The sequence below is a fragment of the Mustela nigripes genome, chromosome 1 (genome assembly GCF_022355385.1).
Source record: "Mustela nigripes isolate SB6536 chromosome 1, MUSNIG.SB6536, whole genome shotgun sequence".
NCBI classification, from domain to species: domain Eukaryota; kingdom Metazoa; phylum Chordata; class Mammalia; order Carnivora; family Mustelidae; genus Mustela; species Mustela nigripes.
The window spans coordinates 233612250-233627222 of NC_081557.1; the positions used below are offsets into that span (position 1 = coordinate 233612250).

The 14973-nt window shown below is 44.4% G+C and overlaps 1 protein-coding gene across 1 annotated transcript in view; it reads right to left on the reverse strand.

The window, feature by feature from the left end:
• The window catches only part of RELL1 (RELT like 1), a 62947-nt gene that overhangs the window by 21139 nt on the left and 26835 nt on the right, over window positions 1-14973 (reverse strand). Inside the window, exons 2-4 of the mRNA XM_059382273.1 lie at window positions 10485-10709; window positions 8554-8625; window positions 1992-2049 (exon numbers count right to left, since the gene is read on the reverse strand). Coding sequence (XP_059238256.1) covers window positions 1992-2049; window positions 8554-8625; window positions 10485-10709 — 355 coding nt within the window. The remainder of the gene's footprint in view (window positions 1-1991; window positions 2050-8553; window positions 8626-10484; window positions 10710-14973) is intronic.

Sequence of the window (14973 nt, forward strand, 5' to 3'; positions counted from 1 at the left end):
CCATGATCTTAAACCACCATGCCACAGTGCCTCAGAAAACAAGAGAGACTGCATTCTTTGACAGCCTGGAAAAAAATCCAGCCAGACCATCCAAAATATAAAAAGCAGACATATATAGGTCAGATGTTCGCCATCTTCGAAAGGCATACCAACACTCCGGTTCACTAGAAAAGGAGGCTTTAAAACAGGACAGGGCTGGCCTGACCAGGAATCAGCCCTCTGACGTGGTGCAGGTGGGCGGAGAGGTGGGGCGGCATGTCCCCACGGAGCCCGAGCCCTGAGCCCTGAGCCCGGGCCAACAGCCCCAGAGGCACACGCAAGTCTCATGACAGCATGAAGCAGCCTTTCTGCTCCTGGAAACCGGCCCACTTGCACTTTTAAAAAGCAGTGTGCATGGTAGAGGAGACCGTTTCAAACATCAAAGATAGCCAGAAGTTTTCCAGTGTTCTTCAGGGATGCTCTTTAGATCGCTAAAATAAAAACACACAGCAGCAGCTTCCTGATACCAAAAAAATGTGAAATTAACACCACACTGTGGAAAGTCATAAGTTTAACAACATTCATTCGACAAACATTTCTCAAGTCCCTAAAACCCAATGACAGGCACTGTCCATCGCCCCAAAATAACGGAGGCCAACAGGCTCAGAGATGAGATGGTCCAAACGCCAGGGAGGCATCTGTGATCAGGGCTGGAATTGTGAGAGAAATTGCAGCTCGCACATCCCTCTGAACCACACTGCCAGAGCTTCCTACCCTGACCCACCTGCATTCAGAGGGACCTCGACAAAGGGCACACCTAACACGCCGGTGTGACACACTATAGATTATCTATGATGTGCCTGGTGTACCACCCGCAGAGTAAACAGGGAAAGGTCCAAACTCCTCGCCCTGTCCCTTGGAACAACTTGCCTTCCTGGCCCGTCTTGCTACTATCCGCCGTGTTCTCTGGTGGCCCCAGGCTGAACTCTCTGCTCCACGCTTTTACACTCCGGTGTTTGTGCCCTGGGCTTTCTCCACCTCCAAGCAGTCTCTGCCTATCACGTGTCTGGCTCAGATGGCACTTTGGTGAACCTTCACGGACTTCCCTCTGGCCCCACAGAGCCCTGGGAGCACCTAGTGTTTGCTGTTCCTGAAGCATGGCCATGCCCCCACCATCAGGCCGTGCTCCCCTCATCAGGCCGTGCTCCCCATCATCAGGCCGTGCTCCCCATCATCATAAGGCTTCATGCCCAAGGCTCCTTTTCCCTCCAGCCTAAGCCCTCTGGACTCCAAGATCTGTGAAAGCCCAGCTCTAGCACTGTGCCCAGCACTGAGCAGGCATTCAATAAATGCTCCTTGCTGAAGAAATTAAAAAAAAAAAAAAAAAAAACCTCTCCAGAAATACAGTTCTCTGTAATTCATTAGGAGGGACTATAATCTCAACAGCCCCCCCAAGCCTGATTTTCACTTCATCATCAAGATTCATGGAGGTCTTTCAATGTCCCAAGCCCCTTGTGTTCCTTATAATAACCCAAGCAACTGAGTACAACTGTTCTCTCCACGTGCAAATGATGGAACTTGAGCCCCGGGTTGTGAGTTAACGGCCCACACAGAGCGGCCAATACATGGCAGAGGGGAGACTCCACCAAGGTTCCCAACTCCAAGTCCAACTCCAAATTCTTTATTGTTTCTCCAACCACAACCCTCAGCCAGGGCTGAATTCACCCCAGGGGACCACTGACAATGCGCAGGGACATTCTGGGTCGTCACACAGAGTGGGGAAAGAGGACACCAGCATTTAGTGAGCAGGGCCCAGGAACGCTGATAAACATCCCAAAGTGTACAGGACAGTTGCCCACAGCTAAGAATTATCTGGCCCAAATGTCAACCAGGCCAAAGCTGGGAAACCTGCTCTAGCAGGTAATCATAAAAAAAAAAAAAAAGAAAAAAAAAAGAAAAGAAAAGAAAGAAAAATGTGCCACTAAATGGGGGAGGGGGAGAGATGCACTCACCTTTCAGGGTCTCCCAGGCTGTTATCTGCTACCATTGCCTTTAAAACATCAACATTTGCTAAGGGGGGAAAAAAAAAAGAAAGCAAAGGATTAAAATGGAATGAATCACATGAGCAATCACAGACTTATCACATCAGAAAAGCTGTTGGAGGGAAAATAAAGAGTAGAATTTTAGTATATGTGCTGCCGAAGCGAGCACGGGAAAATAAAGAGTAGAAAAGGTGTTGGGGAAAGATCTGAGGTCCTACAGTTCACAGGGCCCTAGGGTCCCGGAGAAAGGAAGTTTTTCCCAAGGGAAGCCCTAGAAATGGCACCATCTGTGGATAACTTTCACCACGCAGGAATTCGGTACGAGCGACAGAGAATCTACAGATAGGAAAGCGGATCTACCATAGGCCGAGCTTCCTACACATCATTCCAACAGACAGAGAAAACTACTCTTCTTCCCCCTCCGAAACGAAAGGGAAATTTACATGGTACTATGCCCCTGTACTCAACCCACTTGGTTAAATGAATAGCGAGACATAGGTCTTAAGAGACCTGTATTCTAAGACCTTGCATGAGCCTGGCTGGTTAGCCTTAACGTCTGAATACCCACGTATCATCAAGTCTACCCCACACAGAATCAGGGATGTGAGAAGGTTAATTTTCCAGGTGGGCCATTGGCTTAGCTCATCTGCAGGACCATACAAGACCTTAGCTCTGGCCAGATACCTTACATTTCCAAGAGTTGGTCACACATAGAGGTTACCTAACATGAACTGAATTAAATTAGACTTCCAATGTTAATTTTTTAAAAATCCAATATTTTAGGTGGGGGATAGGCTGTCAACCAAAGCAAACTGAATCCAAGCTTCTTGGGTCCCCACCCCACGCTCCGACCCCACAGACACGCATGTTCTTTCTGCCTCTGACAGACTGGTCAGACTCTCAAGGATGAAAGACTGAGTGAGGGTTCCAGCTCCTCTTGGATAGTTAATTGGCAAAGCCAAGTGATATTACTGACTCCTAACCTTTTCATTGATTTTTTTTAAGTGCTGTTCTCATGAGGAACCACAAATTCTCCAGAGACGGAAGAATAAAAAATCACTATTTGCCATGGGAGCCAACAGCAACATTTCACATTTAATGGCTCAAATGACATCCTTGGAGGAGGAAAATTAACCCTAGTTTCAACGCTACTGCTTTTAACAGTTACAGGTTGACAGAGTGTTTCTCAACTTTTTAAAAATTAAATTTAAGGGTTTTTAAAATGATTTTATTTATTATTTATTTATTTATTTATTAGAGAGCGAGCGAGCACAAGATAGGGGGAGGGGCAGCGAGAGAGGGAGAAGTAGACTCCCTGCTGAGCAGGGAGCCCGATGCGGGAATGACCTGAGCTGAAGCCAGATGCTTAACTGACTGAGCCACCCAAGTGCCCCCCAATTTAAGTTTTTTAATTTAAATAATTATTGCCCCGCCCAGGAGCCTTTTGCAACATCTTTTTTCTAATCACCCTCTTATGAAATTATAATATCGCAGATAGAGATCTGTTTGTGTACTATAGGCATAGGAAATAATAAGAGTTTCTTTGTCCCCATGATCCATTTCCCCCCCTTCACAACCCTTGCAAGGGCATAGGTTTCTTAAAAAGAAATATTAATATAGCATACCATCTTTTCTAAAAGAAATAGTCTCTTGGCCCTTCATGACTCCCTGTGACGATGTCCAGGCACATTCTCTAACCCAAGTTCTGACCTAAATAAGACTCCTGTGATTACTGAAAAAGTTTTGAAATGAATTGGCAGAATCTTCTCCCATACAGCAAAGGCATGCTACCCTCTACAAGACAAACGGAACTACGATCTAGTCATGTCTGTCTTTTTCCCTTTTAATTAATAATAAGGATTCAGAAAATTAATTTTTGTGTAGACAAAAGGTTTAGGGAAGACACAATAATTTGCCAGCTGACACTTATTCTCTACCATCATTTACTAAACTTCAAGACTACAGACATTAAAAAGGGAAAACAAAAAAAGGTGTGAAAATAAAGACAGTGCCAATAGCACTCGTTAAGAATGGGCTGTCTAAAAACGAAAGTTAAAGAGTTGCCAGAGAAAACTAATCACCTATAAAACGATGACCTCCCTTAGAAAGATGGGATCAGAAAATGATCAAGGAAGATTATTAAAATATATTAAAATCATTCCTAAAACTGCTTTTTTAAATAGACTCGTGTTGTTTCTTCTATATTCCTGAACCTCACCCTACCTCTTAGAAAAATTTAAAAATGGCCCTTGTTTGCTATGAGTGAATTCTTGAAGTGTAGGCTCAAGTTTCTATGCAAACATCACTCATACCCTCCCTGTCCAAGGAGGTTCGGTATGTGGAGTCATGTGGTTTCCTGGGTTAAGAAAACTTAACCCCACCATTCGGACTTAGACACATGCTTTAATTTGGTTGTAAAATGACTATGAAAGTACAGTCATCTGATGAAGTTCTATTGAATATTATCTCCTCCCTGATTATCACTCACAATTACAATAAACAAGTGTTTCCCGGCACTTGTCAACATTTTGTCCATTGGACTTCCCATCCTGGGTTTCCAGAGAATGGGAGCAGTCAGTTATAGGGCAAGGAAAACCTGTCGAGAACAGGAGAAATTTTCTAGAGGGTAATAATTTCATAAAATGCTTCCTCTCTTCTGTCCTGAATTTCTGCCTGATCCTAGGTATAAAGCAGCAGTCAAATCAGGCAAGAAGAATGCCCTGTTTTTCTCTCCCACCACTCTTCTCTTCAAACATACCCTTGAGGGGTAGTTGGGTGGTACAATCCGTTAAGCATCTGACTTTTAATTTCAGTGCAGGTCATGATCTTCGGGTCCGAGGATGGAGCCCCAATTCGGGCTTCCCACTCAGCAGGGAATCTGTTTGTCTCCCTCACTCTCTGCCCCTCCCCCTGCTTGCATACTCTCTTTCTCTCTCTCAAATACATTTAAAAATGAAATGATTAAAAAAAAAAAAAAAGATTCCTTTGCAATCAAAGGCAAATCTCCCAGTCAAGAACTACAGCCACCCCCAAAATCAGAGTGCTGCTGTGTGCCAGCCACTGGCCGAAAGCTTTTTACAGACCTCATCATGTTTGACTCTCCTGACCTCTCTAAGAGTAGACAGAGTCATCATGCCCATTTTACAGATGTAGACACTGAGGCCCTAAAGAGCATAACTGATCAGCCAGCCAGCATGAGAGACCTGGACACAAGCCCTGGTCTATCTGTCTCTCGGGTGGATGAATTCGACTCTGATGTTCTCCCTCTTACTCCTTCAATGTCCAAGTCTCTACCCAAATGGCTAATAGTTCAATGCTCCAAGAACGTCAGCATGACCAGGATAGCAAGCTTAGGAGACCTCCTCGGTAATGATCATTTGTAACAGAACCCTTGCCATAAAATAAATTGAGCCCCAAGGTAAGAATTTCACAAAAGAATCCCTCTGCCTGGCGTGACTAACCAGGCGCACTTAGACAGTAACCACAATAGTCTTCATTGTCATCGAAGGACACCGTTTAGGGCCTGGCAGAGAGGCTGGGCTATGGACTTGCAGGTAATTTCCAACCACAGAACTCAAGAAAACCCCAATGACCACCCACACAGTTTTCAATTCAATCTACTTAAAAAGATAAATTAAGGGTAGCACTGTCGCTAATCCGAGCCTTGAGATTAGCAAGAAAATAATCAGTATGCGGGTCAGCTGAAAAATTTATCCCTCAAGAGATTTATATAAACTAACCCGATTTGCAATATTTGAGACATGATATATTTAAGCCATAAACAATGTCACCATGAGTACGGGTGAAATATTACCCCATCAGCCAAATTAAAAATGCAAAGCAGAAGACTATCCATAAATCACGACTGCAGTTGTTTTTAAATATGTAAACATAGGCAAAGAAAACCTAAATAAACATAGCAAATGGTAATGGCTGGGTTGTATTTCATTTTATTCTTTTTTTTTTTTTTTCAGTTTTTAAAAGAAAAGTTATGCTAGGGTGTGTCTACAATTTTTAAAAAAATGGAAAATTAACACCAACAAGGAGATCTAAATAGATACTAAGTTCGGAGACTGTTAATGACACAGACAAAGGATTTAAAAAGGCATTTGTTCTGTAGAGGCTTGAAGCCTCAAAGCAAACTAGAAAGCTAGGTTATAAACTGGGAAGAGACCCAAGTATGGGTCTAATTCCCCAGCTGTGGTTTCGGCACCAGCCACGTCTGGAGAAGGGTTCCAGTGAGGTCAGATGTCTCCCGGGGGCCAAGGAGAACCAAGGGCCACAGAGAGGATTGGAGCCACTCCCCCACGCTCGCAGGTGGCTGGACAAATCACAGGTAGACTAGTGAAAGCATGAACGGGGGAGGGGGAGAGAGAACTGAGGAGCAGAGGAGGGAGAAGGAAGACTGTGCCTTCGGTGTTACTCCAGCGGACCTACCAATCGAGGCAGAGGAAACAAAGAGGCCACTTCCTGAGAACGGAGTGCATTAAAATAGAAAAGGGCAGGGGCACCTGGGTGGCACCGTTGGGTAAGTGGCTGCCCTTGGCTCAGGTCATGATCCCAGGACCCTGGGATGGAGCCCTCATCTGGCTCCTTATGCAGTGGGGAGCCTGCTTTCTCCCTCTGCCTGCCATCCCCTCTGCCTGTGTTCTCTCTCCTTCTCTGGCAAGTAAATTTTTAAAAATCTTTTTTTTTTTTTAGTGTTCCAAGATTCACTGTTTATGCACCACACCCAGTGCCTCATGCAATACGTGCCCTCCACAATACCCAACACCAATCTTAAAAAAAAAAGAGAAGGACAGGGGCGCCTGGATGGCTCAGTTGGTTAAGCATCTGACTCCTGATCTCAGCTCAGGTCTTGATCTCAGGGTTAGGAATTCAGGCCCTCCATGGAGCTCCACAATGGGCATGGAGCCTACTTTAAAAAAATAATAATAATAAATAAATAAAATAAAATAGGAAAAGACAGACCTATTTGCCCATGTGTGGGAGGTGAGGAAATTCTATACTAGGATGTAATTGGGTCATACTAGTATGTATGGGACTAGTATGTAATATGAGACAGCATACCAGACGGTCAAACGCTTCTCCTCTGCCTCCCTGAAGAGCAGGGGTCTGCTGCAGGCGCCTCCCTGCCATACTCCGGCGGTACAAGCTCTGGGCCTGTTTCCTCATCTGCAAAATGGGATGCTCAAAGGACCTACCTACCTCCAGAACGTGGTTCTGAGAATTAGTGAGTTAATGCTTAAGGAGTTTTATCAACTATCCCAGCAGTAGGCGTTATCACTTTAAAAGTTAGAAGTTTCCCATCCCTCCTTCCTGATAAAAGGAAAGAGGAAGTGACAGTAAGTAGCTAAGAAAGGCCTTTGGAGTCAGATGCGCAAGTTCAAATCTCAGCTCTGCCCCTGCCAGCGTGTGGTGCTGGCAAGTCAGTTAAGCACGGTGGGTCTCTCGGTTTCTCAAAGGCAAAATGGGAAGGAAGTATCTGAACCATGAGGTGGTTAGTGCCTAGAAAGCCCTGAGAACAGGCCTGGCACACAGCAAACAGTGCATACTGGGAAGCTGTACTTCAGAACTCCAACCCCGGGGCGCCTGGGTGTCTCAGTCGGTTAAGCGTCTGCCTTTGGCTCAGGTCATGATCTCAGGGTCCTGGGATTGAACCCCGCATTGAGCTCTTAGCTCAGCAGGGAATCTGCTTCTCCCTCTGCCCCCTTCCCCCAACTCATGCACTTTCTCTCGCTAATAAATAAATAAAATCCTAGAAGAAAAAAGAAGAACTTGAACCCCTGCAAAGTTTTCAAGGTTTACTTATTTCTGATGCAACGGTCAGTAGCCCACCTCAGCCCCACACTCACTAACTTGCAGCTGCTCCAGCTCTTAGAGGTTCTGGGCCCTGAGGCTATTGGGGATGCAGGCAAGGAGCCCCACACACTCCAGTAGCTACTGAGGGCCTCGCCCTGTGCCCCTCTGTAATGGTATCCTCCTCAGCTAACAGCCAGTATTTATCTGATCAGGATTCAGTTCATCCTCCCTTTCAGAAGACAAGAGTTCAGAGTACATTCCAGAGGGAAAAATGCTTCTGTTCATAAAGTTATACCTTTTAAAAGTCTGAACACTTCAGAAAAGATCAGGGAACAGGCAAATCTATTATACTAAGCCTTTGAATGGAGGATGTCACAATAGTGCAATGAGGTAACATTACTTATTACCTTCCTTTTACAGAGGAGGAAATGGAGACCCCATGAGGTAAAATGACTTTCCCCAAATCAAGGTGAGGCCAGGATTAGAAGGTGAACCTCCTGGGCTGGCTTTCTGCAAACACCCACACCCACTGACTCTTCGAAAACACACTAGGTGACATTCTTATGGTGGAATAATCTGGAAGCTGACGTATTTCGTGAGCTTAGGTGAAAAGAACTGCCGATGACCAGAAAGATCAACCGGGGAGTTCACACAAATTCTGACTCTTCAAAGGCAGGTTTTTAATAAAACACAAATACGGAATTGTTCTGGAACAGTAAAACATCCATACCTTCATTTTTCATGATATAGTGGACAATCTGCCCAACGGTGTCACTGTTTTCATTCACACTGTCATTCAACTCTGAAAGAGAAGGGAGAGAGGAAAGCGGATTATGATCGGTCACCTCTGTCGAGGCGAGGAGTCCTCACTCAACAGTTTCTAGAATGCTCAGCCGTGGCCTAAGGGTGGAGGCTTTCTTCCTTCAGCCCCAAACCGCCTGACGCTCGGCCCAGAGTGACTCCTCCGGCACACAGACATAACAAGCACCAGAATGATCTATCAACCTCTTCTCCGGTCCAAACACCCACTCACTTCCATGCATGTGTATCAGTCCTTACTACTCTAGTTCTCACTCATCATTTCCTTAAACCCTTAGGGGACATGGGAAGAAAACAGTTAATCAAAAGAAAAAATTCTCCTTGGATTTTCTTTCAATGGCAGACATACTATATAAATGTAGAGCACAAACTTCCTTCTCACACTGGGTCATGATTCATCCATGTTAAGAAGACTCTCCTCTCATTGAAATACACTTCCAAATGACCTACATTTTGGCTGTGGTTGTTTGCCCACAAACTCCATTTACCTTAGGAAACTGTATTAGGTGACAGTCTTCGAAGGAAAATCAAACCTTCACCCTGAAACCTTGTAATTTCAGGGAGGAAGGAAAAGGGAGGGATCCTAGTTAACGGAGAACGAATCAAGGCGTGCAACATCCTGCTCGTGTCCCTGGAAAAGTGTCTTCTCCATCCTCAGTTGGCTTCCTCCTCCACGAAAATGAGCATTTGGCTCAACAGTGCAAATACTGACTGCTAAGCCGGCCTGGGGGGGTGGGGGGGAGCTTGCTTTCTGTTGACAAACACTCGGCTTTGGTTTGCTCATAAGCTACCCATGACTCATCCACCAACCGGGCTCTCTCTCTGCCTCAAAGGTCAGTGGGGGTGGGAAAAACCAACAGGCCAGCAGGCTGGCAAGGGAGGAAGCAGCTCTCCCCACCCCACCCCACCCGCTGGCTCTCTTGAAAGGTGACGGACTCCAAATGTCCCCTTCTGCACACACTGCCTTCTGAGGAGCTGAAAGGGATAAGGAAGGTGAGCTACTCCTCCCCCGAAGTCCAAGTCAGGAAACATCCCTAAAGCATGGTTGAAAAGAACATCAAAGGAAGAAAACAGGATTTTATTTCTTGGATTTTTCCAAACCCTACCCAACAACTCCATGTTAAGAGGAAAAGATAAGACACCCTCAAATTAATACTAAGATACCATTTCTTACCATACTTTAACTGCACTGTTGACACAACTGTTTACTTAATAATTATAAATTCCAATCACACAGGTTTCAGAGAGAACTCCCCTAGCAAAAGTAATACTACAAAACCGATGAGAGCTATTTAAATTCGCTATCGTTCTTATCAGAAGCTCTCCCGGTAATAACAGTAAAGATTCATAGTTACTGAGTGGCCACGTGTGCCAAACATCAAATGCATCTTCTCTCTAAATTCCACAATAATCCTACAAGATGGACATTACAGTCCTCATTTAATTTAAATTAAATTAAAATTTTAATTAAATTGGCATTCAACTACCTAAGATTAAATTCCAGTTAAACTACACATAGCAGAAGTTCAAAGCATATGGAACTTGCCCAAAGCCAGAAGGAATGTGCTGGTAGGTGTTTCATAAGTGAAGGCCAGGTTTCAAGCCCCACGTGTGGTTAGTATGAAATCCATACAGACACACCACCCTACCACCTACTATGAAGACAGATCATTTTGGGGACACCTGGCTGGCTCAGTCAATAGAACATGTGACTCGATCTCCGGGCTGTGAGTTTGAGCCCCACATTGGGTGTAGCCATATGTAAAAATAAAATCTTTAAAAAGAAGAAAGAAATGAAATCCCCCCCATCGACATCACCATAAAAAGGACGCAGCTATTTACCTATCTTTTCAACCTTTTGCTCCTCCACCTCTTGCTCGGCTTCTGTGGTGCAACGATAGCCCTTCTTCTTAAGCAGGTGGCAGATGAGGACGCCGAACAGACCCATGATGAAGAACACGGGGACGAGCGCATAGGCGATATACTCTGGGTGTCCGCTGCCCGTGTTGTTGGTGGGCGCTGGGGTCGTCTGTGCTCTGGAGTGCAACGTGCGGCTGCCCCCATTGTCTACAGAGAGGAACACACACGGTGGCATCAGACGTCTGCTACGCGGCAAGGACAACCTGAGGACCCCAGGGAACATTCACATGGAATCAGAGTTGGCTCCCAAACCACAGGCCACGCAGAGACTGGAGGGTCAGGCAGTATGGAACATCGGCTGAGGGCTAGGTGTGGCTACAAGTTCGAGTTCCCATCCTGTCCCTGCTGGTCACAAACTACGTCCCACTCTGCGTCGTTTCTTTGAAACCTCTTAAGCCAGCCTCTACTTCCTCACCTGCAGCAGGAGCCACACAGTGTTTTAAGTATGTCTGGGAGCAGTGACAAGCACAAAAGAAACACAGAGTCGTTTGGTAGCATTATAGCAGAGTGCTGAGTGGTTAAGAGCATGGACCCAGGAGCCTTGGGTTCAAGTCCTGACCTCCCCACCCCCACCCACCTAGCAGCTGTGCAATAACTTAGCACCTCCATGACTCAGTTTCTTGTGAAATGCACACACTCATTAGAACCTACCCACCCTTCCAGGGTATCATGAAGATGAGATAAATACATGTAAAATAGTCACAACCATTTTTACAACATAATGAACACTCAACTACGCAGCAGGAACATTCTAGGCACTGGTGACATATCACAGAGTAAGACAGACAATAGTGCTTGTCCTCGTGGAGCTTACGTTTTAGAAGGACTTAGTAAACGGACAGATCTAGAATATGGAAAAGAGAGGAAAATCCGGGATGATATCAAGATTTTGGCCCAGGGGACAAACATAAAAATGGAAGGCTGAGCATTTTTTTGTTCGTGCACTTACCCAAATAAAAATTCATCGTCCGCCCACCATGTGAAAAGCACAAGGCTGGGAACCAGACAGAGTGATAAACAGCCCGACCTGGCCAAGAGCATCTTAGAACATGTAGGGAAGCATCGGAAACAGTCCCCACACAAAACGCACAGGCAGATCATCACCGATTGAGAGAAACGCTGTCCAAGGCAATACGTGGGGCAACGGGAGAAAAAATAACAGTGAGGACCTATTTTATGACTTCAAAAATCGGGCAGCTAGGGAGGGGGCATCTTTTGAAGAAAAGGAGCCATTTGCTTGTGGACATGTCAAAGCATCCCAGGGGCTTATTACCAGATCCACGCCTGCCGGGGTACCACACACAGGCTCCCGAGAGTCCCTGCCCACGGGGACCCACATCCCCTCTAGGAAGGAGAGTGAGCAGCAGAGAGCCAGGTGCAGGCATTAGGAGACAGAGTCAACGAAGACGACAGAGGACGAGCCAGGTAGGCAGAAAAGCAGCGAAGCACCAGCTCACAAAACGAGAAGAGAATTATCAGCTGAAGGAGGAAGCCAGGTAGGAGGAGGAGTAAAGAAACATGTGAGATTTCCTTGAAATGAAGTGTCCTTCCTTGGAATACTCAGATTCGAAAGTGATGAAATGAAGTTCTTTCTCTTCATCAGAGATTAATAGTGGTGAAGAAACCCAGAAACTGGAGAACTAGATACATTTAATTATAAGCTCTCTCAGAGTATTCTCATAAAAAAGGATCTGTGCGGCAGTGATTGTAAGGGGACAAATAGCAGGTGTGAAATAACCGCATTTCATCACTGCGGCCAATAGTATCAAACAGAAGCCCAATTTGCAAACCAGAGGCCACACAGCAAACAGCTATCGATCTTTCCCGTGGAAATCCCCATGACCTTTGAACAGGAAAGGAAACTGCTGGTTTCTTAGGTCTGTACAAGGCTGCATTCATTATTTTATCAGACAATCTCTAGAACTGGGGATAACGTATATTTTCTTCTGATTTGTCTTCCAGCAATCAATATATTAAATGAATGAACAAATAAATGGAAGTACACACACACACACACACACACACACTCCCTAAGCATATGCAAATATATCACCTAACTTAGGATTTACAGCCAGTCATTTAGTAAAAACCAGAAATAATACTTTAACTCCTTTTACAATTCTAAGTCTCATTTACTAACTCTGTTTTAATTCTGCATATTCCATGCAACAGGGATCGGTGAAGCAAACAACCTCTAAGACTGAGAGTTTCACTCAGAATCACAGTCTGTTTCAATCTGGAGGTGATAACTAATTCTCTTTGGGGGGCACCAGGAACAGGGAGGAAAGCAGAGGGGCTTGGAATTGGAGCCAACATCCCCTCCTGAATCAGGTGGTTGAGAATGTGTCTTCATTAATGTGACATGTGGCAAACCCTTGCAAATACTACATATTTAGAGTTTGTGATTTACAAACAGGTATCAGTCACTTAATCTCATAATTACTGTACCATGGAAAAGCTGATGAAGATATGACTCTCAATTAGGGAAACATGAATTATAGAGAGATGCCATATAGAACTGAGGTTACAAGGTTAGATGTCCTGGCATGAATAACAACTTGGCCACCTACTAGACACGTCAACTTGGGCAAGTTATTGAATGGTTCTGTCCTCCGTTTCTTCGTTATAAATAAAATCAACATGATTGTACCTTTCTATGATGATTTTAAAACTTGGCCCCAAATTCTTTTATCCAGCTCCAATGGAAGTCTGTATCTCCTTCCCTTGAGTACATCCTCTGTCTTCTGCCAGACCAATAGAATAGGTTGGAGTGATGCTCTGTCAGTTTCCAAGCCCCACGCCCTAAGAAACTGACGGCTTCCACTTCCTGTCTCTTGGGGCAGTTGTTTTTGGAATGGGATCACCATGCTGTGAGGCAGCCCAAGCTTCCCCAAGGAAAGAAACAAGTAACAGTCATCAACTCAATAACTATGTAAATGAGCCATCCTAGAAGCAGGCGTATTCCCAGCTAATGCTGCCTGGAGCAAACATTAGCTGTTTCCAAGGAACCCTGACCAAGTTGGGAGATTCCTAAGCAAAATGAGTGATTATTGCTGTTTCAAGCCACTAACCTTTGAGGTCATTTGTTATACACCAGTAGTAACTAGAAGATAACCTCATGGAGTCATTGTGAGGATTAAGTATATTAATACATAAAGCACTTAGAAGAATGTTTAGGAAGAGACAAGCAATGTAAAAGTGTTTAGTCACCATCATGCTAGAACTGGACTAGCCACAAGGAGCTATTCACATTTAAGTCAACTAAAATGAGATGAAATTAAGAACTTAGTTTCCCAGTTGCATTAATCACATTTGAAGCATTCAGTAGTCACATGCAGCTAACTGCTACCATACTGGACAAGTAAAAAAAAGAACATTTTCATCAATCCCAAAAGTTCTAGTGGAGAGCCCTGATATAGACTACAAAGAACCAGTGTAAGACCGTTGACTGGAGAATCTATCATGACCTACCATAGCAATTCAATAAAAATAACTTTGAAATCACAAAGGAACTATTCACAAATAATGCCTTAAAATATTTGTCAACCCAGGTAAATTTCGTTTTTCTTTAATTTACACTAACAACTTGCTTAGAGACACTGGCCATCTCTCTCCTTCACCTCCAGCTGCATCTTATCTGAATTATAAGCAAATTATTTGAGTCCAAATTCATAGCAAAGTTGTTGCTGCATTAATTATGAGTCAAAAAAATGGCAAAAACCTGAATGTCTGACAGTGGGATAGTAAGAAAATATCTAAGTCAATCACTGTCTATCCATTTGACAGAATAATATTCATCATTTAAGATTATTTATCAAGATTTTGTGAAGACATGAGAAAACACGCAAGACACAATGTTGAATTTAAAAAGCTTAACTTAGGGTGCCCGGGTGGCTCAGTCAGTTAAGCATCCAGCCCTTGGTTTCAGCTCATGTCATGATTTCAGAGTCCTGAAATCGAGTCCCACATTGGGCTCCATGCTCAGCACAGTCTGCTCAGGATTCTTTCCCTCTTCCTCTCTCTACTCCTTCCCCCATTCTCTCTCTCTAAAAATGCATAAATAGGGGCACGTAGGTGGTTCAGTGGGTTAAGCATCTGCCTTCAGCTCAAGTCATGATCCCAGGGTCCTGGGATTAAACCCCTGCACCAGGCTCCCTGCTCAGTGGGGAGCCTGCTTCTCCCTCTCTCTCTGTTGCTCCCCCTACTTATGCACTCATTCTCTCTCTCTCTCTCTGTCAAATAAATAGTCTTTAAAATAAAATAAATGAAATGAAATGTTTTAAAAAAAGAAAGGAAGAGAAAAGCTTGATTACACATCTTACATACTGTATGGTCCAACTACTTTAAAAAAATGCATGAAGGCATAAAATGTACAAAGCAATGACCAAAATACTACGTGATTCCAGGTAAC